The following is a 27,114-nucleotide window of genomic DNA, read 5'->3' on the forward strand; positions in this document are numbered from 1 at the left end:
TTGGTCTGTGACAATTACCGCCCGGTCGCAAATACCCCCTTTTTAGGGAAGGTGATTGACAGGGTTGTGGCACAGCAATTGCAAGTACTCTAGGATGAAACAGATTATCTTGATCCATCCCAGTCTGGGTTCAGGCCTGGTTATGGGATTGAATTGGCCTTGGTCACCCTGATGGATGACTTTTGACAGCAGGAGTGTGACCCTGTTATTCTTACTTGATCTCTCGGTGCCTTTCGATACCATTGACCGTGGTATCCTTCTGGGGCGACTTGGTAAGATGGGTATTGGAGGCACTGTTTTACAGTGGTTCTGCTCCTATCTCCAAGGTCGTTCTCAGAGAATATCATTGGGTGACTGTCTTTCGGCCCCCTGGCAGTTGTGCTGTGGGGTGCCTCAGGGTACCATATGGTCCCCCTTGCTCTTTAACTTCTCTATGAAGCCCTTGGGAGCAGTCATCAGGAGATTTGGGGTGAGGTGTCAGCAGTACGCTGATGATACCCAGCTCTGTTTCTCTGTAACATCTGAATCGGGGGAGGCCGTGCAAGCCCTGGACCGCTGCCTGGAATCGGTGGTGAGCTGGATGACAGCCAGTAAACTGAGTCTGAATTCTAGCAAGAAGGAGGCACTGTAGGTTGGTGGTTCCCAAGTTTGCATAATTGGTCAGTTGCCTGCTTTGGATGCAGTCGCACTTCCTCTGAAAGAGTAGGTTTGTAGTCTGGGGGTGCTCCTGGAGCTATGTTTGTCACTAGAGACCCAGGTGACCTCTGTGGCTAGGAGTGCCTTTTACCAGCTTTGGCTGGTAAGACAGCTGTGGCCGTTTCTGGACCAGGATAGCCTGACCACTGTTGTCCATGCACTGGTAACCTCCAAGCTGGATTACTGTAATGCGCTCTATGTGGGGCTGCCCTTGAGGTTGGTCTGGAAGCTGCAGCTGGTGCAAAATGCGGCGTCGAGACTGCTCACTGGGGCAGGGTATCGCCAACATGTCACCCTGCTGCTGAAAGAATTGCACTGGCTGCCCGTTTGCTACCGGGCCAAGTTCAAGGTTCTAGTTTTGGTGTACAAAGCCCTATACAGCTTGGGACCAGGATACCTGAAATACCGTCTTACCCCTTATACGCCCAGCCGATCACTGTGCTCTGCAGGTGAGGGCCTCCTGCAGATACCATCTTATCAGGAGGTCCATTATGCACAACATAGGAAGCAAACCTTTAGTGTGGCGGCACCTACCCTGTGGAACTCCCTCCCCTTAAATATTAGGCAGGTGCCGTCTCTGCTATCTTTTTGGCACCTATTGAAGACTTTCATCTTTCAACAAGCCTTTTAAAGCAGAAACCTTATCCCAGTCTGTGTCTGTGCTGGAATTGCTTTTTAAGATGTTTCTAAAGATATTTTGTTTTAATATATTTTAAAGTCTGTTTTTAAGATGCTTTAGAGTGTTTTTAGTGTTTTGTTTGCCGCCCTGGGCTCCTGCTTGGAGGAACGGCAGGATATAAATTTAATAAATAAAGCAGTTCCTCTTCCCCTGAGCTGTGGCCCTTCCCCTTCCAGGGGCTCTGCTCACAAAGCAGGCAAGCTTAGATTTCTACAAAGCTGGATTCAGCCTTGTCACTTTGGGGTGCTTAGTCCTGTGCTCAAGTCTTGTGCTGCAATCGCAGATTGACACCCATGGGTGCCCCTTTCTAACTGATCCTCCTTTCCCTTACAGCTGGGGTCTACTCCTGATCCGCCAGCAGGAGGTGAGTTTCTTTTACTGCTCCTCTCTCTCCTGGCTTTTCCTTTGTGGAATTGGGGCCTCCCCCATGCTGGAAAACCACAAAGTTCCAATGGGGGGGAGGGGGAGAATTGAGGGGCAGAGTTAAGGAGATGGAGGGCTTTGATTGTGGGGCAGCTGGACTTACTGGCTGCTGGTGTGTTCCTGAGCAGCAAAGGGGGACTGGGTGCGATTGTCTCAAGGGCAGGAGGGACGTTGTTGCTATGGGGTGCCAGCATCTGACTCCTTCCCTCCCTTTTGCAGTGGTGCCCTTTGAGGAAGTCTGGAGCCGCAGCTACTGTCGGGCCCGGGAGACCCTGGTCGATGTCCTGAATGAGTTCCCCCACGAGGCCGAACACATCTTCAAACCGCCGTGTGTCCCCCTATGGCGATGCGCTGGCTGCTGTGGTGACGAGAGCCTGGAGTGTGTCCCTGTGGAGACCCGCATGATTGGTTTGCAAGTCCGTAAGGGGAGAAGGGGCATCCCGAGTCCTCGTTCCAGACCTCCTATCCCTTCACCCCCCAAAGGGAGACCCCCAGGGGTTGTGGCGCTCTGTTGCCCCCTGGTGCTTACCCTCAGCCTCACTCCATTTATCGCGGCAACTAATATTTCTCCTCTGCCCCCACCCAGAAAAGCTTAATTTTGGACCAGCCTTCGCCAGCCTGGTGCCCTCCAGATGTTGTTGGCCTACAGTTCCCATCAATCCCAGCCACCACAGCTGGGAGCTGTAGCCTGGTAACATCTGGAGGGCACCAGGCTGGAGAAGCATGTTTTATCCTGGAAGGCAGGGCCTGACTGGAAGTGGTTTTGTTTGCTGTCCTGGACTCCTCCTAGGAGGAAGGCAGGATATCAATTTAATATATCTGCATCTGTGTTGGAACTGCTTTTTAATATGTTCTTAAGCCTTCTTTTAAAAATGTTTTTAATCTTAGATGTTTTGAAAGTTTTTCTTTTAAGTAACATTTTTGAATCTGTTTTGTTTTAATGTGTTTTAAAGTTTGTTTTTATGATGTTTTAATGTTTTGGGGGGGGTTGTTTGCCGCCCTGGGCTCCTACTGGGAGGAAGGGCGGGATATAAATCAAACAATAATAATAAATAAATAATAAACAAGGGAAGTAAAGCCAGAAGAATAACTCGTTCACATATATCACATATATACATGCAGAGGCACACCAGGCAGCCTCTTCTGTGGGCAGGCACTTTTAGCTCATAAAAGGTTTTATCTATTTCATTCATTTCTTGAGACATACTCATCTACTCTAGCGCATGGCTTGGGAATGAATTGATTAGTGCTACGGTGTGCTATATAACACGTGTGCATAGACCTCAGGCTTGCAGGATTTTTTTTAACTAGAACCCTAAGGTGCACCACCTGGATCCAGGTCCATAAAATGGTGACTCTGAAGACAGAACCAATTGCTTGGTCCCCCACCCCCCAGCCATGCACTGGGGGACAAACTAGTTGGGATGATAAGAGCATGATCTGAAGTTGTCTCTCTTTTTTAATATTGTTACTAACTCTTGCATTGGGAGGAAAGGGTTAGCCCCCATCCTCAGGCACTGTGCACCCAATGATATCCAGGGTCTGTTGCAGCAGCTATTAACTATATGTAACTATGTATGGCACAACTTCAGATGATGACTTTATTATTCATTTACTTGTTAATAGGTTTCCACAAACATCTAAAGGAGGTGTATAAAATGCAGTATAACCAGCTTTTTACAAAACCAAACAGTTAAACACAGATAAGAACAGATCAATTTAGAAACAAACAAAGCAGACCCTCATGGCAGAGACCCATTCACCGAGTTGGTCAGAACAAAAATGTCTTTGATATTTTTTCTGAAAAGTGCTGGTTGGTCAGGGCACCTGTCGTATCTTGGCAGGCACACTTCCACAGAATAGGGGCCGTGACACTGTAGGCCCTGCTCTGAGTTACAGGAAATGGGAATGTACGAATTGGCAATGAGGATTCGTCTGGCAGGGTGACAGCTCTAGTGCTGGTCAGAGGGTGGTATCCAAGGCTAGTCCTACGCAGAGTGGACCTAAGTTAATCATGCCCATTATTTTCAGTGGGTCTACTCTAAGTAGGGCCAGTATTGGCTACAGCCCAGAGTCTCTGGCTTTGATGAGAGGCTCACCAGAGAAGGCCCTAAAGGGTCTCTGGCCGAATGAGACCAAAAAGTTAGTTTGTGCCAACCAGCGGAAGCTCCGAGGTCAGTGGGGCAGTGAATCTGCTCTGGGTTTTAGTCTGAATTTTCAAGGAGTTGTCTGAAGTTCAGAGCCACCAGCCTCCACTGGTGCCATCTTTGCCAATGTCTTGTGGGCCAGATGCCCAAGGAAGTTGACAAGGTAGGCAGAGAGAAGGTGAGCTGGTCTGAGTGCAGCTGGCAAAGGTTTGTGTGTCTCTCCCCCCCGGCAGGTGGTGAGGGTGAGCCCCATCCTTGGCACAACTCGGCAGGAAGACATGAGGTTCATGGAGCACACGCAGTGTGCTTGCAGGTGAGCAAGGGAGGCGCGAGACTAAGGCAAAGCAGTGGCAGCCATGGCCTTCAGGGGGTGCAAGGGAAGGGGGATTAGTAGAGAGGGGCTGCAGGTGAATGTCACCGGGGTGAGGGGGATGGAGGTTGTCACTTCACCCCAGAACCTATTTTCCACACCTCAGCTCGGCCCTATAATGGATGGTGCCTCTGAGCATGAACAGAGTGTCTTTCCCTCATACAGAAGTACAGCACCTCTCCTTCACTCCACTGCCCAATTTTAGAAAGTAAGCACTTGGTTTGCAGTCAGCTACCAGTTAGGATGTGCTATATTTTGCAAAGATGCTCTTGTTACCCCTTTGCTTCTTTTCTGTTGCTTGTCTCATGAGGTTCGCTTATAGCCCCCGAGTACCTTGTTTTGCCTTCCCCCAGATCAGTTTCCACCAATTCCTCCCCCCCCCCCCGTTATGTTGAGTGTAAATATATTCTTCCCTTTTCTAGGCCTCGACGAAAACGTTTGAAAAGCGAGAGGTATGTGTGTGTGTGCTGGTTTGAGGGGGTTGAATGTGGGTATATGCGGCAGGACTCTTAGTGTTCTTTCTCTGCTTTCAGGAGCCACCGGATAGGGGCCAAGAGAAGACCCCGGGGGCCAAGCCCTACCGCTTCCACACCCCTGTACGTACACAACAGCGCTGCATTCTCATGACCATTGGTAATCATTTAATAGGGAAGAGGCCATAACTCCATGGGAGATAGGGTGCGTTGAATACAAAAGCCCACCTCCCCCAGTTCAGTCCCAGGATCCAAGAGAGGATGTGACGCAGAAAGACTTTTCTTTTCCCAAGAGTTGCTGCCAGTCAGAGCAGACAACACTGGGTTTGATGGCACAGTGACATGACCCAGTATAAAGCGGTTTCATTGTATCATTTGTTACTTGTAAAGCATCTAAGACTTTCTCAGTGATGTGCAGAGATTGAAAGGTAGGGTAGGCCTTGCTTGCAGGCTCACAATCTAATAGATGTGATGCAAAAGGAAAAAGGAATGGTGAGGGAAGAGGAAAACAAGCAAATTCAGATCCCATTTCTTGAATGTGCGTAATCTCAGCAATACCATCTGATCTGGAGGGGGGTGGGGACCAGTCTCCCTACTTTTAAAGGCACATTACATTACACACATACAGCCAGCACCCCTTCCTTCTCTAGTTAAGGGATGAGTCCAGAGCATAATCCCCCTCACTTTAAAAACTGACCGAGCGAGAGAGGACCGTCAGATTTGATCTGGTTAGTAACATCTTTAATTGCCAGTAGGTGGCGCTGCCATTTCAACAAATGCAAAACATGGAGTGGGCCAGGCCTGTACCCAGCCTGCACAGTGGGAGGGGGAGCACCGAAAAAAGTAGGGGGCGGGGGACAGAACAAAATTCTGTAATAGTTTCTGTAAAAATTTGGGGGTGGGGAGGGCTCTGACATTCCCACACTCTGTGCACTGATGAGCACCTTTGTGACCAACTGGAAAGGCAGGAGAAATTAGAAATGATAAGAAGACTCTTTCTTGAGCTTCTGGGGGAGGTCTGTAGCTCAGTGGAAAAGCATCTACTTTGCATGCAGAAGGTTGCAGGTTCAATCCCCATCCCGTCATCTCCTGGTAGGGCTGGGAAAGGTTGCCCTGTCTGAAACCCCAGAGAGTTTGTGCCAGTCAGTGGAGGCAATACAGCCCTTTATTCATAATCATGAGGACTGGAATCTTGCTTTTAAGGAAAAGAACATAGCTCAGTGGAAGAGCATCTGCTTCGTACACAAAGGCCCCAGTTTCAATCACTGGCATCACCAGGGAGGGCCGGAAAAGACCCCTTTCTGAAATCCTGCCGAACTGCTGCCAGTCAGTGTCGGTAACATTGAGACAGGTGGACCAATGGCCTGATTCAGTATGAGGCAGCTTCCTATGTCCTGTGCATCAGTTCGCTAGCTGAGCTGTGCCACATTTCCCCTCCTGGGCTGTGCAGAATTCCAAAATGTCAGCATGGCCACCAGCATCCCTTAAGGGGACTGGATAAGCCACAGTCTGAGACCCCCCAAAACCTCTCCATCCTCACCCTGATTCTGTTGCGTGTGGCTTTGTTCAGCAGCTGCAAACTCCCCAGCACAGGGAGGCAAGAGGCTTTGAACGAGGACCCGGCGGCAACGTTGAGCCCAGCTGAAGCCAGCAGCCCACCTCCTTCCACAAGAGCTGTTTCCCTCTGATGCTTGTACACAGGAGGCTGCATCGGGCTGGGACCGTGTGCAAGGAAGCTGGCCCTAGAGGGATGGCGAAGAAAGACTCGCCTGCAAAGCCCAGTCTGTGGATTGTCCTCAGTGTGTGTGGATGCCCTCTTCTTGACAGCGGTGGTGTTAGGGGACATTCATCACCAGTGGAGGTGAGACCCACCAGCTGATGACATCTTGTTATCCATCCAAGAGCTTTCCTTTCTGACTCTGGTCCCCAATACCTATTGCAGCCTTCCCCCAACCTGGTATCATCCAGCTGTTTTGGACTTACAACTCCAAAACCTCTGGAGTCACCTGGTTGGGGACAGCTGGTCAATAGCATACACACAGATTTGTTTCTTCTTCTGATGACCCAATGGGCTCCAGATCTGCACTGAAGAAAAGCATGCCTGCCCGCCTGGCCCCCCTCTTATTTATGATGTACCATTCCTATGTCTAAAACACACATCTGTTCTATGAATGCATCCTGTGTGTGGCTGTATGTGCGCAAGTGAGTGTGTGTTCACACAAAAGATGTTATATTGGCTTTTAGCATGATAGAACCTGTAATCTTTCACAAATGCTATGTTTTAAAAATTGTGATTATGTGCCATCAGGAAAGTTGGGAAAATCCAGTGCTTGTTTCTGAAAATGGAAAAGGGATTAGCTTAGGTCTGTCTGGAAGCCAGGCACTCTGTCCTTGAAGGTCTGTTTCCTAACTGCAGATAAGTGGGAGCAACTTTTGTCTACTGAGGGGTGGTGAGCAAAAGACACTCTACACATATGCAATGACACTCTTTCCATTATTATTATACCACATCGTGGGCTGCTTGCTTCACTTTCTGCCTTTGCTAGACTCTCATCCTGCGAGGCAGCCTCCTAAGTGCATTAGAGTTACTTGAGCAGTGCCAAAGTATATTGTAGTCTGCCTCATCTCATTGATATTTCTTTTAGCCATTGGCCTGTGAAGCCACTCACATGTCCTTCACTTCCTTGACAAACCATTGCAGTACCTCCCCCCCACAAATTGAGTAGCCTGCCTTTTAAAGTGCCTTTGACTTGAACAGCGCTAATGTGCGTTGAAGTCCACAAGAAGGCTTTTTTTTTAAAGTATCAACAGTTGGAGCTGTTGCTTTCCTTAACTCTGCTCCAAGGGTTATCTAGACTCGTAGAGTGTAGGAATTCTACACCGGGAGATCTAACATGTAGAGAAAAAGTAGTAAGAAAAGCTAAGCAGACGTAGACTTTGGTTATTTCAACTATGGCCACAAGCACAAGCCACTTTAAAAGATGCGCCCACCCACATGGATGAAAGAGCAGAGAGAAGTATCTTTCATGTGGACATTTGTGAATGGTTAAGAACAGCTTCACAACAAAAGGCATCCTCTGTAAGTTGCATGAGGTGGTTTGATTTCATTTATTAGCTGACACTATGGAACTTACAAATGAATAGGGGTGTGTGTTGTGTGTCTTCCAGTAAAGATGGCAATCTGCTCATGTCAGGAGGTGGGAAACAGCTCTGTGAAAGTCACAGAGAGCAAACCTCTTTAAAAATTATGCGTGTCTGAATGAACGATCTATGGCAAAGTTATTGCTTTTGTGGTTTCAAACATGTGGTTTTGATGTTAACAATTGAGTGAGAGAGATCTAAAGGTGCCCATTATGTTTGGGGCTGTTAAATTTACAAGAGTCAGACCATGATTCATTCACCTCGTGAATATGGCCAAATAGATTCTCCTCCTGCTGATGTTTGCTTTACAAAAATGCAGATATTATTTGTAAATTTATTTTCTTACAATGGTTTCCAATCATAGGTGCCATTGAATGTTGAGATTTTAAAATAAAATAAAAAATAAATAAATAAAAGAGCTGGTGCCATGATAACGTCCTTTTAAAAGTCTCAGTTTCAATGGGAGATAAAAACATGAAGCCGTTTTCAATTTAAAAGGGTATTTACTTTGGCTAGGTGCCACCCAGGAAAGAATTTTATATTGTTTCATTAGATAGACATTTAGGATGCTGGACTAACTGGGCTGATCTAGCCGGCTCTGTGTTCTTATGCTTGTGACCATCGCTGTATCTTGTAAGGAATTCCATAGTCCTTCCTCTTGTCTATCTTGAATCTTCCAACAGTCAGCTTCACTGCATGGCCCTGAGTTCTAGACTTATGATAAAGTAAAGTTTCTCTGTCTCCACACCATGCATAATTTTATTATGTCTCACCTCTTAATTCTTCCAAGCTCTGATCTCTTCCTATGGAATGCCCTAAATCTGCTTTCTGCTCTTAAGAAGCTCCTGGAAGGATCCCAAACATCCCGGGAACCCTAAAATGTATGGGTGTGTGTTTGGGAGATTCAGGGTGTAGGGGAAAGAGAAGTTTTTAATTTTTTCTTAAAGATCTTAAAAGGAAGCAGAGTTTGCTCATAGGGGGAAATACCTTCTTGCAGGTGGGGACAAACTTTAGGTTACTGAGTAGTGAATGGGGCAGGGCGCTTTGCAGGCAGCTAGAAACTCTCTTTGCTTTGCATTTCTACGGATCAGTCCTAGCTAGCATTGAAATTAGATTCAGGTGGCTCAGACTGGGGGCTGAGAAGCAGGGCTGCCCCACAAGAAACACAGAACCATTGTTCTTTGTAGAGGGAGAGAGATGTGTGTGCAGGAAATGGGGGCAAAATAGAGAAAGGAGGAATTTGGGGAAAGCAAAATCCAAAAGAAGGGGAAAAAGAGCACCCATGGGTGCCTACAGGAACTTCCAGGGTAGGGCGGCAGCAAAGAGAATACTCCAAATGAAATACCATGCAGAGAACACAGCTACAGTTTCTCAGGGGCAACAGCCTGCCCAGGGCCCCACCAGCTTCTTCTGAGAAACTTGTATATATTTGTTGGTTTTATTTATATCCCGCCCTTTCTCCCAGTAGGGCCCAGGATGGCAAACAAAAACACTAAAAACAGTTTAAAACATCATAAAAACGGACTTCAAAATATATTAAAACACAACAACTATTAAAAACATATTAAAACAAAACATTTTTAAAAGGTTTAAAAATATATTCAAAAGCAATTCTAACACAGATGCAGACTAGGATAAGGTCTCTACTTAAAAGGCTTGTTGAAAGAGGAAGGTCTTCAGTGGGTGCCAGAAAGATAACAGAGATGGCGCCTGACTAATCTTTAAAGGGAGGGAATTCCACAGGGTAGGAGCCGCCACACTAAAGGTCCGTTTCTTGTGTTGTGCACAACGGACCTCCTGATAAGGTGGTATCTGCAGGGGGCCCTCGCCTGCAGAGCGCAGTGAACGGCTGGGTATATAAGGGGTAAGATGGTCTTTCAGGTATCCTGGTGCCAAGCTGTATAGGGCTTTGGACACCAAAACTAGAACCTTGACCATAACAACTCCTCCCTCTCCCTCTCGGGTGGGCAAAAGCTGGGTCAGATCAACTCCTCCCCACTCACCCACCCAGCTTTTGGTAACGCACACCAAATCGGCACCTTTTTCCACGATCAAATCATGGATGAGTGTGGTCCTATTGTATACCGATCTGGCATTAAACAACAGCACACACAGGCCAGGGGGCACAGCAGATGAGCAAGAAGGAACACATCCATGGGAGGAGTGGGAGTGAGGAACAAGGTGTGGATAGCCTTGCCCTCACCTTCTATGGTAGTTCACCACCTCCCCATGGCTATACCTCCCTCTACCCATGATCACTGAAATTGGGGTGGCATCACCCATGTCCCTCCTTACTAAGACTCCTCCTAAACACCTGATATGGACACAACAAGAGCCCACCAATGAAACCTACCTGAACCAGTTATCCCAGTGGGCCCCTGAGAGAATTGGGAACAGTCAGACCCACTCAATATTTTTCACACAGGGCACATCTATTCCCCCCCTTCTCACACCCAAGGAGAGCCGGCCTTCTGCCAGCTGCAGACTTTCTCTCTGAAGGCATTTGTCAGTTCACTGCACATGAACTACACATGCACCATACACTCTCCCCACTACCAATCTCCTCCAGATTGGTTTTTTTTTTTAAAAAAAGGGGTAGTGCCCTTGTCCTAAGCCCTAAGGGGATCCCCAAGGCATGGAGGGCAGCTGGGCTTTTATATCCCCTGACCCAGCCAGGAGCTGATGCAAGAGGCTGGAAGACTGACTGCAGCCTCTCTCTGGAGCAAGGGGTCCCAGTCCTTGCAGCACTTACCTGGGACTTCAGCTGTCTTGAGAGGCAGCAACCCGGAAAAGCGAGCAAGCAAGCACCCAGATGCTCAGGGACTCCCTCCCAGGGCAGGTCTCCTCCAGTCCCCCAGTGCAGCAACTGTTCTATAGGTCAGGGGTGGCCAATGTGTGGCCCTCCAGATGTTAGTCTACAGCTGCCATAATCACTGGCCACTGATGGGAGTTTGCACCCAACAGCATCCCAGCAGACCTGAGATCCAGGGAAAGGGGGCTTTCCACCTACAGGTGCCACTTTCCCTGGGGGTCTCCTCCCGGCCCCCCCAAGCTCTTAACTAAACGCGCTGCCGCTGCAATCAACTTCACAGCCCTTCCCTCCCCACAAATGCATTTTCCTAAAAGAAACCAACCCAGGAAGAGACTGAGGAGCGGACAACGCTGTCGGGAGGGGAGGGGAGGGGAGGGGAAAAAGGCCAAACCGTGTAATTAACACCAACTCTGGACTACTTTGCAGGGCTGGCCTGACCGACGCGCGTGCTCAGCCACAGTTTTGCCTCCTGCGATATGGGCGTACGAAGGAGGGACTTTGGCAGCGACAGCAGGGTCGGTTTGTTTCTTTCGTTAGGAACGGAGGGGTGGGAAGCAACTGCGCCTTTTTTGGGCTTGGAAGAAGTCGCGAGCCGGCCAGAGCCTCCACGGCCTCCTCCTCGCACCGCGGCTGCCCAGCCCGAGTGGCCGCCTGCACCACGAGCAGGAGGCGGATCCCGGCCGGGCTGGGAATTGTGTTCCGCGGGGCAGCCCGTGAAGGGAGCGCAAGAGAGGCGGGCGGGGGGCGGCTCGCATTCCAGAGCCGTGCGTCACCCGGAGGGCGCGGGGACTGCTGGGAGCTGTAGTATCCCCCACTTTCGGCGGAAGCGCTCCCAGGTGGGTGATGCTCTCCAGCCCCGGGACCCTTTCTCTCTCCGCTCCCCCCCCCCGGGTGTCGGTTACCTCGACTCGCTCCGGAACGGCTCGTCCCTGCCCGACGAGGGCCAACTGAACATGGGCAGAGCGCTTTCGCTCCACCACCCGCACATGCCACTTATTGGGCTGTATTCAGCTAAGTCCTACTCAGAGTAGCCCCATTTAAATTATTGAAGCGAAGTGAGTCATGCCTCCTAACTGCAATGGGTCTACTCTGAGTAGGACCAGCATTCGATGCCCCCCATTAGTTAGTAGTTCCTCCCCAAAGCCTGCTCTGGGCGGCTCCGTAGGATAAGCTCATATCACAGCAATGTCGAGCAGGGCGAGGCAGGATTTCCGATGGGGGGAGAGGGGAGCTGTACCCCCCGAGGTGGCTTGAGAACCCCAGGGGGCACCCCTTAAAATGGGCCCTAAGCCCTCTCCTCCAGCACCCCGGAGCAGCAGTAGGTGGAGCGCGTTCCCTCTGCAGCCCGGAGGGAGCGGGACAGCACAGGCTGGGCACTCAGTACATGCTCAGAGGTTTCCCGGCAACAGTGAACACCCAGGATGCCCCGGCTTAAATCGGATCTTTCCCGGGCCGCTCCCTCGTGTGAACGGACCTAATCCGGTTCTGCTCAGGGCCTCAGGGCCGGACTACACATCCCAGAATGCAGCAGCTCCTCCTGCTGCTCCGGAGCTGTCCTACCTGGGAATTGCAAAAGAAAGGGGCGGGAGGAGGCAGGAAGGAAAAACCTGTTCCCGGGCGGGCGGGCGGACAGAGGCTGAGTCAGTCCCGCGAGGAGCCCCCGCCAGGAGCGGTGCCCAGCAGGAGGTCAGTGCGGCGGTACAACTTGGCAAAACTTCGGGCGGCTGGCTGGTTCTTCCCTCCGGGGGCGCCGCCGAGGAAGCAAGCCTTTCCTAGGCATTGCTGGGAGGGGCGTGTGGATGGTGATGGGGGAGATGTGTGCGGGGGGGGTCCTTTGCCCTGAAAGTGCCCAGCCCCCGCCCCCAGGCTGGATCGTACTTCAGACGTCGAGAGATGCGGGCGCGGGGGGGGGATGCCGCTCCCTCTCTCCTTCTCCTCCTGTCTTACCTCGACGCCCCGGTTTAGGGAGGGGGGCTGCCTGCCCCCCCCATTCTCTTTCTCTGCCTGGGAATCGGACCCGGCAGTCTTGAGGGCACCAGGGCGGCGGGGGGGGCAGTGGGAGGTTCGGGCGGAGGCGACGCGCAGCACGCCTGGACTTGCTCTGCAGACATTTTGGGTGCGCTTCTTCGGGACGGCTCTTCCCGCCCCCTCCCCTCCTCCTCCTCCTCCTCCTGGAAGGCTCTTCCCCCTGACCTTGAAGGGAGCTGGAGGGGGTCGCCCCGAGGGCCAGGATGGGGCCCTCTTGGAATCTGCCTCGGCAGAGAGGGCGAGCCCTCCCTTGCAGAAAGCCCCTCCGTCCCTGGCTACGAGGGCAAAGGGGGGCGCTGCCCCGTCAGTCTCAGCCTGCCTCCACCTGCCTGCCTTCCTACTTCCTACCAGGCAGGAGGGGGCTCTGCTTGGCACGGGCCCTGTTGGACGGTCCGCCTGCCTGCCTTCCGCCCTTCCCGTCCCAAGGGGGACCAGCCACCCCGGGTCCTGATGAGAGGCTTCTTGTGATGTCCCTGCCAGTAGCACAGTCGGGTGTGAGAGTGTGTGGGGGAGGTCATAGGGGCACAAAACAGGCACCACTGCTCACTCAGCTGCCATTTTGTGGGCTGTCTTTTTGTGGGCAAAGCAACATAGGAAAACAGATAAAAGGTATTGGCAGTTAAATTATGCAGAGCTTTATTTTTCAGTGTGGAAGCAGCTGAGCTGAGAAAATCAGGCTGCAGTTTGCTCAGAGGCTCAGTGAGGGCAGCTGGCTAGGCAGAGGGTGGCACAAGTTTTCTGTTTGGCCCTGCACAGCCATATAGTGGCGAATTCAGAAGGGCAGGGTCCCTTAATGAAAGTCACAGCCACGCCCCTCATAGCCACGCCCCCTTCTAAGATTATACAAGCTTCTATGATCATGAAAGGGGACTGTGTTAGCTACTGAGAAGAGCCTTCTCAGTGGCTGACTCACCTCCTTTCACTCTGATTGGCTCCAGTCAGCAGGAAAGGACCAGGAATCAAGGTAGAAGGCTCTTCTCAGTGACAGACACCCTCCCTTTTCCTGCTTATTGGCTCATAGGATGCTGGAGACAAAGGGACCCTTGCTGGGACCCTGCTCTCAAAAAAGTAAGGGGCATAAGACCCCCGCAAGACCCTGGATGGCTACATCCCTGGCCCTGTGCCCTGCTATCCTTTCTGACCTCATTCCATCTTCAGATGACAAAGGCATTGTGTGATAATTGCAGTCATCCCACAAATAAATAGCAGGTTTCTCTGAGACCACTTGACCTCTTGGAAGATCGTAAGTGCACGCCACTTTACAAAAAAGTAAAACGAAAGAGGTCCCTGCCCCAAGGGGTTTGCAAGGGAAAGAGAGGCAGAGGCAGACAGAGGAAACATTTGCATTTATTTCTGATACATGTGCTTGTGTAGAATAGGACAGCCTTCGCCATCCAAGTGCCCTCCATATATTGTTGGACTATAACTCCCAGAGCTGCGTTGGCTGGGGCTCTTGGGAGCTGTAGTCTTACAGCATAGAGGGCAGCAGGTCGGCAAAGGCTGGCTTAAAAAGGCTGGGGAGATAAGCAAATGGATACCAGCTCCTGTGAGTGCCAAAACAGGAATCCCCTTGCCTGGCTGTGTGGATGCTGCAGCTTCTGCTGATAACCTCCATGTCACCCCTTCCCCCACCCTCCTTCTCCTCCTGTGCGTGTGGCCTCAGTCATGCAAACCCAGCATGTTATACAAAGAGCTGATGCACAGCTAGCTAAGAACATAAGCCCCATGACTAAGGCAGCAACCCTAGCCCCATTGAATTCCATAGGACTTTATTCTGAGTAGACATGGTTAGGATTGAGCAGGGGGTTGGACTTGATGGCCTTATAGGCCCATTCCAACTCTACTATTCTATGAAATCTATGATTGCTCTATAATAGCTTATGTGTTTTCACTGGGAGTGTCCCCCCAGGTGCTTATGGCTCTGTCTCTGTTGCTGTCAAGTTCACACTACCTTCATGGTAATTCTGATGATAAAAATTACTGGTGGAAAGTCCCTGCTAGTTTTTTCCCCTTGGTTGCTTGAAAGAGACAAGATGGGAGGCTTGGGGATACAGAGTAATAATGGCAGTCCTCCCAGCCACAAAGAACTGGCTGGACTAGAGTGGCCTTTTCTAAGACAGCATCTAATTATTATTTAGTGGACGGTTACCATAAGGACCTACTAAGAGGAAGGGTTAGGGTTAGGGTCTATGTAGACCACAGTTCTGCTGCTGAGAGTGGCCAACTGGATGCCTTTGGGAAGTTCACAAGGAAGGCATAAAAAAGCTGGCGGCCTTCCCGTCTAGAGGTATACTGCTTCAGTATGGTGGAAGTTCCATAACTGTTTCGCTCTCATGGCTAATATCGCCCTTGCTGGACGTTTCCTCCATGAATTTGTGGAATCCCTTAAACACCTCTCTTAAGTCTGTGACCATTGCCATGCACTGTGGTAATGCTACAAAGGCATCCTGCTACTTCTGTGGTGATTCTCTTAACTCTCTGCTAACACCACTGAGATCTTAGCTTTTAAAAGCTGTGAAAGGACGAGGTTGCAGTCTGCTTAGCACCATGCTGCATTTTATCGTGCAACCTTTTAAACCAGCCTTTGCAGATATTTTGGACTACAACTTATGTGCCCAGCCATGCTGGTTGGGGCTGATGGGAGCTGGTCGCCCAATATATCTGGAAGGACCAACTTGGAATACTGTCTGGTATTCCAGATGACATTTCCTAGACTAGTTCCATGTTGTCATTCCTAGTTCAATGTTGTAGCGCACAGCCAGGTATGTGGGACATTTTCCCAAGAAGGTGGATGTTCCCTATAATGGGTCCCTGGCCCCATTCCTTGTGGGACCTCTGTTGGCAGCCCACACTGTCTCTCTGCTGGCCTTGCTCTGTCACATGGACAGGAGTGGATAATTGCAACTGATGATGGAAGTTGCTTCCATGTGATGTGGTCATGGCCACTAGGTCAGACAACCTTAAAAGGAGGTTAGACTCCTCCTCCTCCTTAATTTTAGCATCAATGTTTGTCACTCGGAAAGGGCCTTCCTGGTGGTGGCTCCACAGCCGCTGGAAATCCTAGTGGCACCGCCTTTGGTTAGTTCTTGGCACCTACTTCCGCCAGGCTTTTAATGATGTAGAGGTCTGAAGTTTCAGGCCACTGATTGGTGGGAATATGAAGGAACAGTTAATACTTATTGTTGTGACTGTTTTAATGTCTTAGATCAGGGATGGGAAACCTCAGGTCTCGGGGCCAAATCCAGCCCCCCAGGCCTCTCTGTCTGGCCCACTGGACTCTCCCTAGTCCACACCCACTTTCTCCAAGCCACACCCCTCACTGGCCCAATCTTGTGCCTTCCATGAATGTTTTTGTGGAATGCGTCCTTAAACTCTGATAATGCCTCCAGCATGCCCGGACAGAATATAGAGAAGGGTGTGTGTGTTGAAACTAGCCTATTGCACGAAGGTAAAATATACATTTGTTGCCCTGCCCAATTTGCCTCTGGGCCCCAGAAAATTGCCCAGAAGGGAAGATGGCCTTTGAGTCTGAAAATGTTTCCCAATTCCTGATTTAGATTTTCTATTCCATGTGACCTGCCCTGGGATCACTTGTGTGATGAGGGGGCAGGTTGGAAATGAAATGAATAAACAAACAACTAAGTGTGAAGAAGACATCTCACTGAAAGTTCCTTTTTGGCCGGAATTGGCTTTGTTCCATACACGTAGACCAAGATCTTTCACGATGAAGTCCGGCTTCGTTCCCTCCATGCCGCCTCTCCAGGGGGCAGCTGGTCAGGATTCCTTTGTGCCTCTAGACCCCCTGATGATAAACTGGGTCATGCTAACTATTTATTAATGGTTCCATTTATATCCCCGGTGCTTTCCCCATAAAGTTTCGTGGCCATAGTGCCTTGTGGAACATGACTAAACAATGTTAAAACAGTTCAAAACATAACAAGGCACAACTGAAACAAACCACAGTGTAAAAGTATAAAGTGACATTGTCAGCCCAATGCAACCTTTATATTAAAAAAAACCCAGCAGATTGCTAAACATTTAAACTCCTGCCAGCGAGGTTTGTGGAGTCCTTAAAAGCCTATGCCAGCCTTCCTCAATGTGGAAGTGTTTTGGATTATAACTCCGATCAGCCCCAGCCAGATGGAGGGTGCCACGTTGAAGACTGGTTTAAATAAAACGTGTTAAGTTTTTATCAGAGGTGTAGTCATCCAGAGTCTCCCCTTACTTTTTTGAGAGCAAGGTCCCACAAGGGTCCTTTTGTCTTCAGCATCCTATGAGCCAATAAGCAGGAAAAGGGAGCGTGTCTGTCACTGAGAAGAGCCAGAAGGCTTCCTGGTCCTTTCCTGCTGATTGGAGCCAATCATAGTGAAAGGAGGTGAGTCAGGCACTGAGAAGGCCCTTCTCAGTAGCTAACACACTCCCCTTTCATGCTCATAGAAGGTTGCATAATCTTAGAATGGGGCATGGCTATGAGGGGACATTGCTGTGACTTTGATTTCTGAATTTGCCACTACAGTGCTGGTCTTTAAGATGCCACAAGACTCTGTTGTCTTGGTCTGAATGGGTCATTAAAAAAAAAAACAAGCCACACCTGAATGCAGGAAGAGAGATGGAAGCCAATGGATCCCCTCAGGGTGAATGGCCAAGAGTTTTGGTGCCACCACCAAAAGGCCCTGCCTGTTGTATCCTCAACTGGCAATATGACAGGGAACAGGGTCTCTGTGGCTGATCTGTGGACTCAGATTGGAGAAGGTGGCACTTCTTGGGCAGACCTTTTGGGGCTGTGGCCTCTTAGTCAGCCAGGAGGTTGCAAGCCTGTGCTTCCTGTTGGCAGCCAACTGCTGGCTTCTAGGCGGAGGGCCTCGAGGACATGGGTGGGGTGGGGTGGCTTCCTCGTGTGTGTGAAGGTGCCATGGAGCCTCCTTGGGTTGTAGGCTGGGCCCTCCAGGCAGATTTGGAAGACTCAACTGCTGTCTGTCTGTGCTGGTGCCAGAGGTCAGGGGGAAGCGCTTAGGGAGTTTGAAGGACCTCATCCCAAGGGGGAGGAAGGAGGCAGCATTCCAGTACAGCAGAATAACCTGCCCCAGACCTGAGGGCTTTTGCACTTATCAGTGGTGCTTAATTTTTAAAGAGAGGCCCCAAGTATTTGTGTATCAGGCATTCGAAGATTCTTTGTCTTCCTCCTCCATTCAAGATCCTTGGAAAGTAGCGAGTGGGAAACACTCTGCTCATGCTTAGAAACACTTTCTTCCTTTATGTTCTTGTTTCAGTTCTCTGCTTTACCTCTTAAAAATGGGCTGATGAGATTAAACTCTGGTGTGGATGGCCAAGGTGGGCAGGAAAAGCTAAGGCTGTGGTGTGGGACTGCTGAGGCGGTCAGGTGGCACTCAGTGGACTTCCAAGTGATTCTTTTTGGATTTTGCAGCTCACCTCTAGCAAAGTGCATCTTGTTTCACTGGCACCTCCTCTGTCTGCCTTTCTGCTACTAGCCATGATGGTTCAACCCCCACAGTTAGAGGCAGCCTGTTTCCGAATCCCAGTTCCTGGAAACTGCAGGAGGGGAGCATGTTCTTGTGCTCAGGTCCTTCCCACTAGGGCATCTGGCTGACCACTGTGAGGACAGGATGCTGGACTAGATGGGCCACTAGCCTGATCCAGCAGGCAAGCTCTTGTTATGTTCTTTTTTGGCAGCCCTGCAGACAGAAAGTATGTGTGTGTGGGGGTCCTGACTTGAGCCTGAGAGCGAGAGAGAGCTTAGTTGAGGGCTAATGTTATAGATGTAGGCAGACAAAGCATCCCTGGGATGCAGCATCATGTCTGTTTCCTTTCACTTCCTCCTTTGGGCTTTTAACGTGACCCCTGCATCCTGGCCTGTCTGTTTTGGCAAATCCATTTGGTTTTGCCAACACAGATTGAAATGCTAAATGACTTGCGTGGAACAGGGCGTGGGCTCTTGAAAAGAAGAACAGGTTTTTCCCTCTGGATGCGACTGGGAAGGGCGGCCGTATTGCAGAAGACGCTTGCATAGCGGTGGCTTGTTTTTTCTCAAGTGCCTTCTGAAAGAAGTTTCGGCATGGCATGTGCAGAGTAATGTGGAGCAATCCTCCATCTACAGAGGGCACCAAACTTGTGACTTATTTCGCACTTGTGCCTCTTGCAAAAGAGCATTTTTGGGAGCTGTTTTGTGCAATCCTCCTGTTGGGCTGTGGCCTGAAAAAGCACTTTGTGTCTTGAGAATGTGTTTGAGCGTGTTAAACATTAGTTATTTATGATACTTCCATCCTGCTCTGACTTTGGGACACCCACAGAAAGGCCTCCAAACCTGCTGGCAGGCAGGTTTACATGGGAGAAGGTGATCCTTCATATATCTTGCTCCCAGGGTGGGCAATGGGTTGCCCTATGTGACCCCTTGTGGAGGAAAGGAATCCCAAGCACCAATTTCCTTCTCTAAACCATAACAAATGTTGAGCAATATAAGGGCAGGGCACCTTCATTATGTGCTATTTTGCATTACAATTCCTTATGAAAAGTATAATTAACCACTGATTCCCCCCCTTCATAGCCATTGATTAAAAAGCAAAGCAGAAAATGAGAACTTAGGAGAAGCGAGGGCACAGTTGAACCTCCAGCTTCGTCCGTGGGCCATAAGGTGAGCTCAACCTCAGTGCAACACCCTGTCTTTCTTTGTAAGGGCCCAGCCCTAGAAAAAAATGTGAAGGAGTCATAAGAGAGGAAAGCCTCTGAGCATATGCAGAATGTCATTGTGTAACCACAGCTCGAGACACACACGTGCTTGGGATCTGAGAGAGGCTTTACATTCGACAGGTGTAATTTCCAGACTGGCTTGCTAGATGCAAGCTGAGGGTTCCTGGGGCTGCTTGGGGAAATGGGGTGTCCCTTTTGGGGAGGGAGGCACCTAGGAAAGGCTTTGATCTGGCTCTCTCCCTGGCTGAACTGGTTCCCTGGACATTATATAACCAGCTCTGGCTCTTGGCCTGAGATCTTTCAGACAAATTGTTCTCTTTTGTAGAGGACAATGGTTTGGATTTTTTTCTCTTGGGGGTGGAGTTGGGCTGCCAGATCCATCTCAATTAAGGATGACGTCTTAATTTGGGAGTAAGAAAATCGTGCTGTATCTTGTACCCCAAATCCTCAGTTTCTTTTGCAAAGGCAGATTAGATCAGACATGCAAATGTAGCTACATCCTTTTGTTACCAAGGTTATTAGCTGATTAAACATTTTTGGGCCAGTTAGGTGTTTAGCTTTTAACTGATTAATCTGATCACACAATTAATATATTTGCATATGTCTGTATGTAATACATCTGTAAAATGCCTTTAAAAGAACTAACCATATAACCCTGTGATTTTTTTTTTACTATGTTCAATGGGAGTTACTTTCCGGTAAGTGTGTTCTGGATTGTGAAGCCTAAATACTGTTCAAAAATGCAAAAATATAACCTTAAATGTAATTATATGAAGGGCAAAACACTATGATATTAACAAAGGTTTCTTCTACGTATGTTAATTTAAATTATACCGTATCCACAAAAACTGTCCTCTTTGAATACACAAATCTTGACCCATTCCAGTCTGGGTTCAAGCCTGGTTATGGGACTGAATCAGCCTTGGTCACCCTGATGGATGACCTTTATTGGAAGAAGGACAGGGGGAGTGCGACCCTATTATTCTGACTTGATCTCTCGGTGGCTTTTGATACTATTTACTCTGGTATCCTTTTGAGCTGACTTGGTGAGATGGGTATTGGAGGCACTGTTTTACAGTGCTCCAATCCTACTTCCAGGATTGTTTTCAGAGAATAGTATTGGGTGATTGTCTTTCGGCCCCCTGGCAGTTGGGCTGAGGGGTGCTGCAGGGTATCATCTTGTCCCCCATGCTGTTTAACATTTATATGAAGCCCTTGGGAGCGGTCATCAGGAGATTTGGGGCGAGGTGTTAGCAGTACACTGACGATACCCAGCTCTATTTCTCCATATAACATCTGAATTGGGAGAGGCCTGTGGTGGGCTGGAAGAGGGCCAATAAACTGAGTCTGAATTCTAGCAAGACAGAAGTGCTATGGGTTGGTTGTTCCCGAGTTTGGATAGTTGGTCAGTTGCCTGCTTTGGATGGGGTTGTACTCCCTCGGAAAGAGCAGGTCCATAGTCTGGGGGTGCTCCTGGATCCATCTTTGTCACTAGAGGCCCAGGTGATTCAATGGCTAGGAGTGCCTTTTACTGGCTTGGCTGGTAAGACAGCTGCAGCTGTTTCTGGGCCGGGATAGCCTGACCACTGTTGTCCACGCACTGGTAACCTCCAAGCTGGATTATTGTAATGCGCTCTATGTTAGGCTGCCCTTGAGGTTGGTCCGGAAGCTGCAGCTGGTGCAAAATGCAGCGGCAAGACTGCTCACTGGGGCAGGATATCGCCAACTTGTCACTCCGCTGCTGAAAGAATTGCACTGGTTGCCCATTTGCTACTAGGCCAAGTTCAAGGTTCTAGTCTTGGTGTACAAAGCCCTATACAGTTTGGAACCAGCATACCCGAAAGACCGTCTTAGCCCTTATATACCCAGTTGATCACTATGCTGTGCAGGTGAGGGCCTCTGCAGATACCATCTTATCAGGGTGTCCAGGCACCTACTCTTTGGAATTCCCTCCCCTTAAATATTAGACAGGCCCCATCTCTGTTACCTTTTCGGTGCCCACTGAAGACATTCCTATTTCAACAAGACTTTTAAGTTGAGACCTTATCCCAGTCTGCTTCTGTGTTGGAACTGCTTTTTAAGATGTTTTTAAAGTTTTTTTTTTTTTTTAAAAGATGTTTTGTTTTAACATGTTTTTAAAGATGTTGTGTTTTAATAAATTGTTTTTAATCTGTTTTTATTATGTTTTATGATGTTTTTGGAGTGCTTTATTATTTTGTTTGCTACTCGGAGGAGGAGCAGGATATAAAAATAAATAAATAAACATTATTATTAATAATAATAACAACAACAACTGTCTATTGGGTGATAGCCATTGTTAACTTATGGCTAATCAGAGTATGATTAAGTCCATTGATTTTAATGGGTCTACCTTGAGTGGAACCTTGTTGGCTAGCACCCAATATGTTTTCAAAAACAGAACTTTCTGCTTAAAACAATTTTTTTATAAGAGCAGATCATTTTAAATTAACTTTTTAAAATTAATTCCATTAATTTTCCATGTTCTGGCTATTGGTAAGGCACACTGATGGGCCTGTGGGTCTGCCTTCCTCCAATATTTCTGATGTTTGCTTGATGGTTTTCAATGCAACCATCCTGGGAACTGTCTGTAGAGTTGAGAAAGATGTGTGTTGTTTGCTTAAGGATCCTGGGTGACAGAGCCCTGGCAGACAAGCAACTGTTTGCTCTGCATTGCCCCTCCTCTTTGTCCACTGTGAGTGTGTGCCTTACTTTTACACACTTGAAACTTGGTGCTTGTCCTGAGGAGCTTACAGTCTAAAATTGAGGCAGGGTCTGGGACCACAGAAAGGGAAAGGCGAGAGATGTCATTAAGCAGATAGAGGCGGAGAAGCCATGGGGATGAGGACAGGGGATTTTGCTTCATAATTCTTAGTTCAAGGTTTTTCCTATTTAATTAGATGCCCCATTTGGAATTAATTACACTAACTGATCAAAGCTTCATCTTTATTTATTTTGATGCATTTATGCCCCTCCGTTCCTCCAAGAGGGCGGCTAACAAATGCATATTTATAACAATACAAAATACAGTAATAACTAATAATAACAATAATATAACAAAATGCCACTTGAAAGTATACCAAGAAATTATAGTAAGGAAAAAAAACCTACACCACAAAGGCTTGGCAGAATAATAAATAAACCATTTGCCCACTTTGTGGCTTCACTGTCAGAAGGCAGAATCTTCTGACTCTGGTGTCATGCATTTTGGTAGTACCATGAGGACTAGATACCTGCTCTTTTGTTTTATAATGAATCCTGGGATTCTTGAGGGTTCCAGCTGGTTATAAGGCCAGGATTTTATTTGTTCATTTAACAAAAATTTTATGCCGCTTCATTGCAAATAAACCTTCTAAGCAGTTTACAAAGAATATAAAATATACATTAAAATTGTTAATAAAAATCAAAAACAATTTGGATTTGAAATTGTTTTTAAATTTGTTTTTACTGTTAATCACTTCAAGTTGTTTCATGGGAAGCAATTCATAAAAGAAATAAAAATTTTAAAAGAAAAGACCACTCCTTGACCCACGATGAACATTCAGCCAGTGTGGTTTCCAAAGCCCTCAGATGGGACCAGCATGCCAGGTTTGGCTCAGGGAGAAATGCCCAATGAGCGGCGGAAGACCTGACAGTGTGGTTTTGGTCCAAAGCCAGAGACCGGCTATTTGCTGTGCCACCCAACCTGGCACCAGACACAGGAATAAGGCATGCCAGCCTGTTTTGCTGCTGAGTCCTGGGGCTCCACCCCCTCTGCACCTCCCAGTGTTTCGAGAGAGCCAGCCCGGCTGTGTTTGGCTTCTTTAATGTTAAGTTATGCATGAGGCGCTCCTGGAATCGTGGCCCTTCCAGGTGCCGCCTCCAGCTTCTGCCTGATGCCTCTGCTTACCCAAGAGGCGTGACTCAGATGATGTACCTGTACCCAGCCCCTCCTCCAGGGAGAGCTGGCGCGGGAGCCAATTTGCAAGTGGGTGGCTGGCACAGCTGGCTTTTCAGCTGCTGCAAAACATCCCTGGGGAGCAGGAGGGTGGGGGCAGGGGGGAGAGCCCCCTTCATCCTGGATTGTGTCTGGGGGGTGCCACTAGGAGACTGTCTGTACCTATAGATACCAACCATGGAAGTGCTCCGTCTTCCTAGGTCCCCACAACACTTGGGGCGCTGGTGGCTGACAGCATCGGAGCCTAAACCGCCTGCTGGGATCATGGCAAGCGAAGACATGGCCAATGCCCAGGACCTCCTGGATCTCACCTTCCAGTGTGAGTTGAGGGATCCCGTCTGCAGATTCCTGGATTTTTGTGTGTGTGTGTGTGTGTGTGTGTGTGTGTGTGTGTGTGTGTGTGTGTGTGTGTGTGTGTGTGTGTGTGTGTGAGAGAGAGAGAGAGAGAGAGAGAGAGAGAGAGAGACGAGAGAGAGAGCGAGAGCGAGAGCGCGAGCGAGAGAGAGAGCGCGCGAGAGAGAGCGCGCGAGAGAGCGCGAGAGAGAGAGAGCGAGAGAGAGAGAGCGAGCGAGCGAGCGAGCGAGCGCGAGCGCTCCTCAGTGAAGTGTGTCTGTTTTGGCTGGGGTGGAGAAGGAAAAGGTATCTATGGGGCATTATCTGAAAAGAGTGTTTTGATGGGAAGCTGCTCAGTTGGAGGATACCATCTTTGCACGCAGAATATCCCAAGGAGGGTCAGTTTGCAGCAGCATCTCCGGCTAAAAAGATTTTGGACGATTGGGATCTTGGAGAACCACAGCCGGATGTCACAGATGACCCTGTGCTAAATGGACCGAGCAGCCAAGCCCATTTTGTCCACAGGGTCCTGTGCCAGAATATTGGGCTTGGGTGTGAGGGGCCCCAGCTCCAAATCCTGCTCAGATTTTTCACTTGCTGGGCGTACAGTATGTGTGTGAGTGAGGATATCTCTCTGCCTAACCTTTGCAGGAGGGCCACCACTCAGAGGTCCCTGGTGTCTCCGGGCAGGGCTCAGAAAGACTCTGCCTGAAACCCTGGACAGCCGCTGCCAGTCAGTGTAGGCAGTACTGAGCTTGATGGACTAAATGGTTCCACTTGTTATGAAGCACCTTCCTGTCTACTTCACAAGGTTGTTGGGGAAAAAAATCAGGACAGAAACTAGCCAAGTGGGTTGAAAGGACACACAAGGGAGGAAGCAGCTCACTCTGCCTTTTGTTCTTCTTCCCGCGTTTCTGGTACCCCAGGCCTGTCTACGAAATGCTTCAGGTTAAGACGAAAAGAAGAGGGTTTGGCTCTTTTGTGTGACGGAAGCAAGTGAGGGTGGGTGGGAAATGTCCAGAGCATTTGGAAATAGTTGTTGGCCTGGAAGAGCCTAGACGTCCCAGACTGTTCCTTGAATGTCTGGAAACGGGGTCTTTCCACGGGACCATTATGTAATCTGCCTTTGGGGGCAGCAGACCATCAAGGGCTGAGCAAGTCTAGGAATGTCAAAGCAGCCACAGCCAAGCGCTCTGTCTTGCTCAGAGACACATTTGACCAGCTCCAAAGGGAGAGAAAAGTCAGATAATAATAATTAATAATAAGCACTATCAATGTGCATGTTACTTCACAGAGCAATACAGGACAGTTCCTTGCCCTGAGGGGCTTACAATCTAACATTTGGCATGGGAGGTGCGTGATAAACCAGCGGAATCCCCAACACAAGGCACAAACACTCTGGGTCCCCATTCAAACAGACAGGATGCCTGCAGAGGGGCCCCATCTGCACTATACATTTAAAACATTATATCACTTCAAACAGTCATGGCCATCCCAAAGAATCCTGGCAACTGTTTATTAAGGGTGCTGAGCAGGGGTGTAGTTGTCCAGAGTCTTGGGAGATCTTTGTTGTTGTTGTTATGTGCCTTCAAGTCAATTACAACTTATGGCGACCCTATGAATCAGTGACCTCCAAGAGCATCTGTCATGAACCACCCTGTTCAGATCTTGTAAGTTCAGGTCTGTGGCTTCCTTTATGGAATCAATCCATCTCTTGTTTGGCCTTCTTCTTTTTCTACTCCCTTCTGTTTTTCCCAGCATTGTTGTCTTTTCTAGTGAATCATGTCTTCTCATGATGTGTCCAAAGTATGATAACCTCAGTTTCATCATTTTAGCTTCTAGTGACAGTTCTGGTTTAATTTGTTCTAACACCCAATTATTTGTCTTTTTCGCAGTCCGTGGTATGCGCAAAGCTCTCCTCCAACACCACATTTCAAATGAGTTTATTTTTCTCTTATCCGCCTTTTTCACTGTCCAACTTTCACATCCACACATAGAGATCGGGAATACCATGGTCTGAATGATCCTGACTTTGGTGTTCAGTGATACATCTTTGCATTTGAGGACCTTTTCTAGGTCTCTCACAGCTGCCCTACCCAGTCCTAGCCTTCTTCTGATTTCTTGACTATTGTCTGCATTTTGGTTAATGACTGTGCTGAGGTATTGATAATCCTTGACAAGTTCAATGTCCTCATTGTCAACTGTAAAGTTACACAAATCTTCTGTTATAATTACTTTAGTCTTCTTGACGTTCAGCTGTAGTCTTGCTTTTGTGCTTTCCTCTTTAACTTTCATCAGCACTCGTTTCAAATCATTACTGGTTTCTGCTAGTAGCATGGTATCGTCTGCATATCTTAAATTATTGATGTTTCTCCCTCCAATTTTCACACCTCCTTCATCTTGGTCCAATCCTGCTTTCCGTATGATATGTTCTTCGTACAGATTAAACAAATAGGGTGATAAAATACAACCCAGTCTCACACCCTTTCCGATGGGGAACCAATCGGTTTCTGTCCTTACAGTAGCCTCTTGTCCAGTGTATAGGTTGCGCATCAGGACAATCAAATGCTGTGGCACCTCCATTTCTTTTAAAGCATTCCATAGTTTTTCATGATCTACACAGTCAAAGGCTTTGCTGTAGTCTATAAAGCACAGGGCGATTTTCTTCTGAAATTCCTTGGTCTGTTCCATTATCCAACATATGTTTGCGATATGATCTCTGGTGCCTCTTCCCTTTCTAAATCCAGCTTGGACGTCTGGCATTTCTCGCTCCGTATATGGTAAGAGCCTTTATTGTAGAATCTTGAGCATTACTTTACTTGCATGGGATATTAAGGCAATAGTTCAGTAATTACTGCATTCTCTGGGATCCCCTTTCTTTGGAAGTGTGATATATATTGAACACTTCCAGTCTGTGGGCCATTGTTTAGTTTTCCATATTTCTTGACAAATTTTTGTCAAACTTTGGACTGATTCAGTCTCAGTAGCTTGTAGCAACTCTATTGGTATGCCATTGGTTCCTGGTGATTTGTTTCTTCCAAGTATTTTAAGAGCAGATTTCACCTCACATTCTAAAATTTCTGGTTCTTCATCGTATGGTTCCTCCATGAATGAATCTGTCATCCTTGCATCTCTTTTATAGAGTTCTTCAGTGTATTGCTTCCATCTTCCTTTTATTTCATCTCGGTCAGTCAGTGTGTTCCCCTGTTGATTATTCAACATCCCTACTCTCGGTTTAAATTTCCCTTTCATTTCACTAATCTTTTGGAATAAGGCTCTTGTTCTTCCCTTTTTGTTGTCCTCTTCTGTTTCTATACAGTAACTATTGTAATAGTTCTCTTTGTCCCTACGT

The 27,114-nt window shown here is 48.3% G+C and overlaps 2 protein-coding genes across 10 annotated transcripts in view; both read left to right on the forward strand.

The window, feature by feature from the left end:
- LOC133370753 (snake venom vascular endothelial growth factor toxin HF-like) overlaps positions 1 to 8,307 on the forward strand; it is a 29,139-nt gene extending 20,832 nt beyond the window's left edge. For 4 of the 5 annotated variants that reach the window (XM_061597509.1, XM_061597502.1, XM_061597505.1 and 1 more), the window contains 6 exons: positions 1,709 to 1,739; positions 2,018 to 2,214; positions 4,179 to 4,258; positions 4,738 to 4,767; positions 4,849 to 4,911; positions 6,359 to 8,307. In XM_061597509.1, coding sequence (XP_061453493.1) covers positions 1,709 to 1,739; positions 2,018 to 2,214; positions 4,179 to 4,258; positions 4,738 to 4,767; positions 4,849 to 4,911; positions 6,359 to 6,476 — 519 coding nt within the window. In that variant the 3' untranslated portion in view covers positions 6,477 to 8,307. Of the gene's footprint in view, positions 1 to 1,708; positions 1,740 to 2,017; positions 2,215 to 4,178; positions 4,259 to 4,737; positions 4,768 to 4,848; positions 4,912 to 6,358 lie in introns of those variants that run through there. The other variant, XM_061597508.1, reaches the window with a different exon arrangement.
- Positions 8,308 to 11,558: 3,251 nt separating this feature from the next.
- PPP1R13L (protein phosphatase 1 regulatory subunit 13 like) overlaps positions 11,559 to 27,114 on the forward strand; it is a 30,842-nt gene continuing 15,286 nt past the window's right edge. The window contains exons 1-3 of one of the 5 annotated variants that reach the window (XM_061596804.1): positions 11,559 to 11,577; positions 19,332 to 19,418; positions 23,630 to 23,748. In XM_061596804.1, the coding sequence (XP_061452788.1) occupies positions 23,694 to 23,748 (55 nt within the window). In that variant the 5' untranslated portion in view covers positions 11,559 to 11,577; positions 19,332 to 19,418; positions 23,630 to 23,693. Of the gene's footprint in view, positions 11,578 to 12,273; positions 12,428 to 19,331; positions 19,419 to 23,629; positions 23,749 to 27,114 lie in introns of those variants that run through there. The other 4 variants (XM_061596803.1, XM_061596806.1, XM_061596802.1 and 1 more) reach the window with 4 other exon arrangements.

This window comes from Rhineura floridana, chromosome 15 (assembly GCF_030035675.1).
Source record: "Rhineura floridana isolate rRhiFlo1 chromosome 15, rRhiFlo1.hap2, whole genome shotgun sequence".
Lineage (NCBI taxonomy): Eukaryota > Metazoa > Chordata > Lepidosauria > Squamata > Rhineuridae > Rhineura > Rhineura floridana.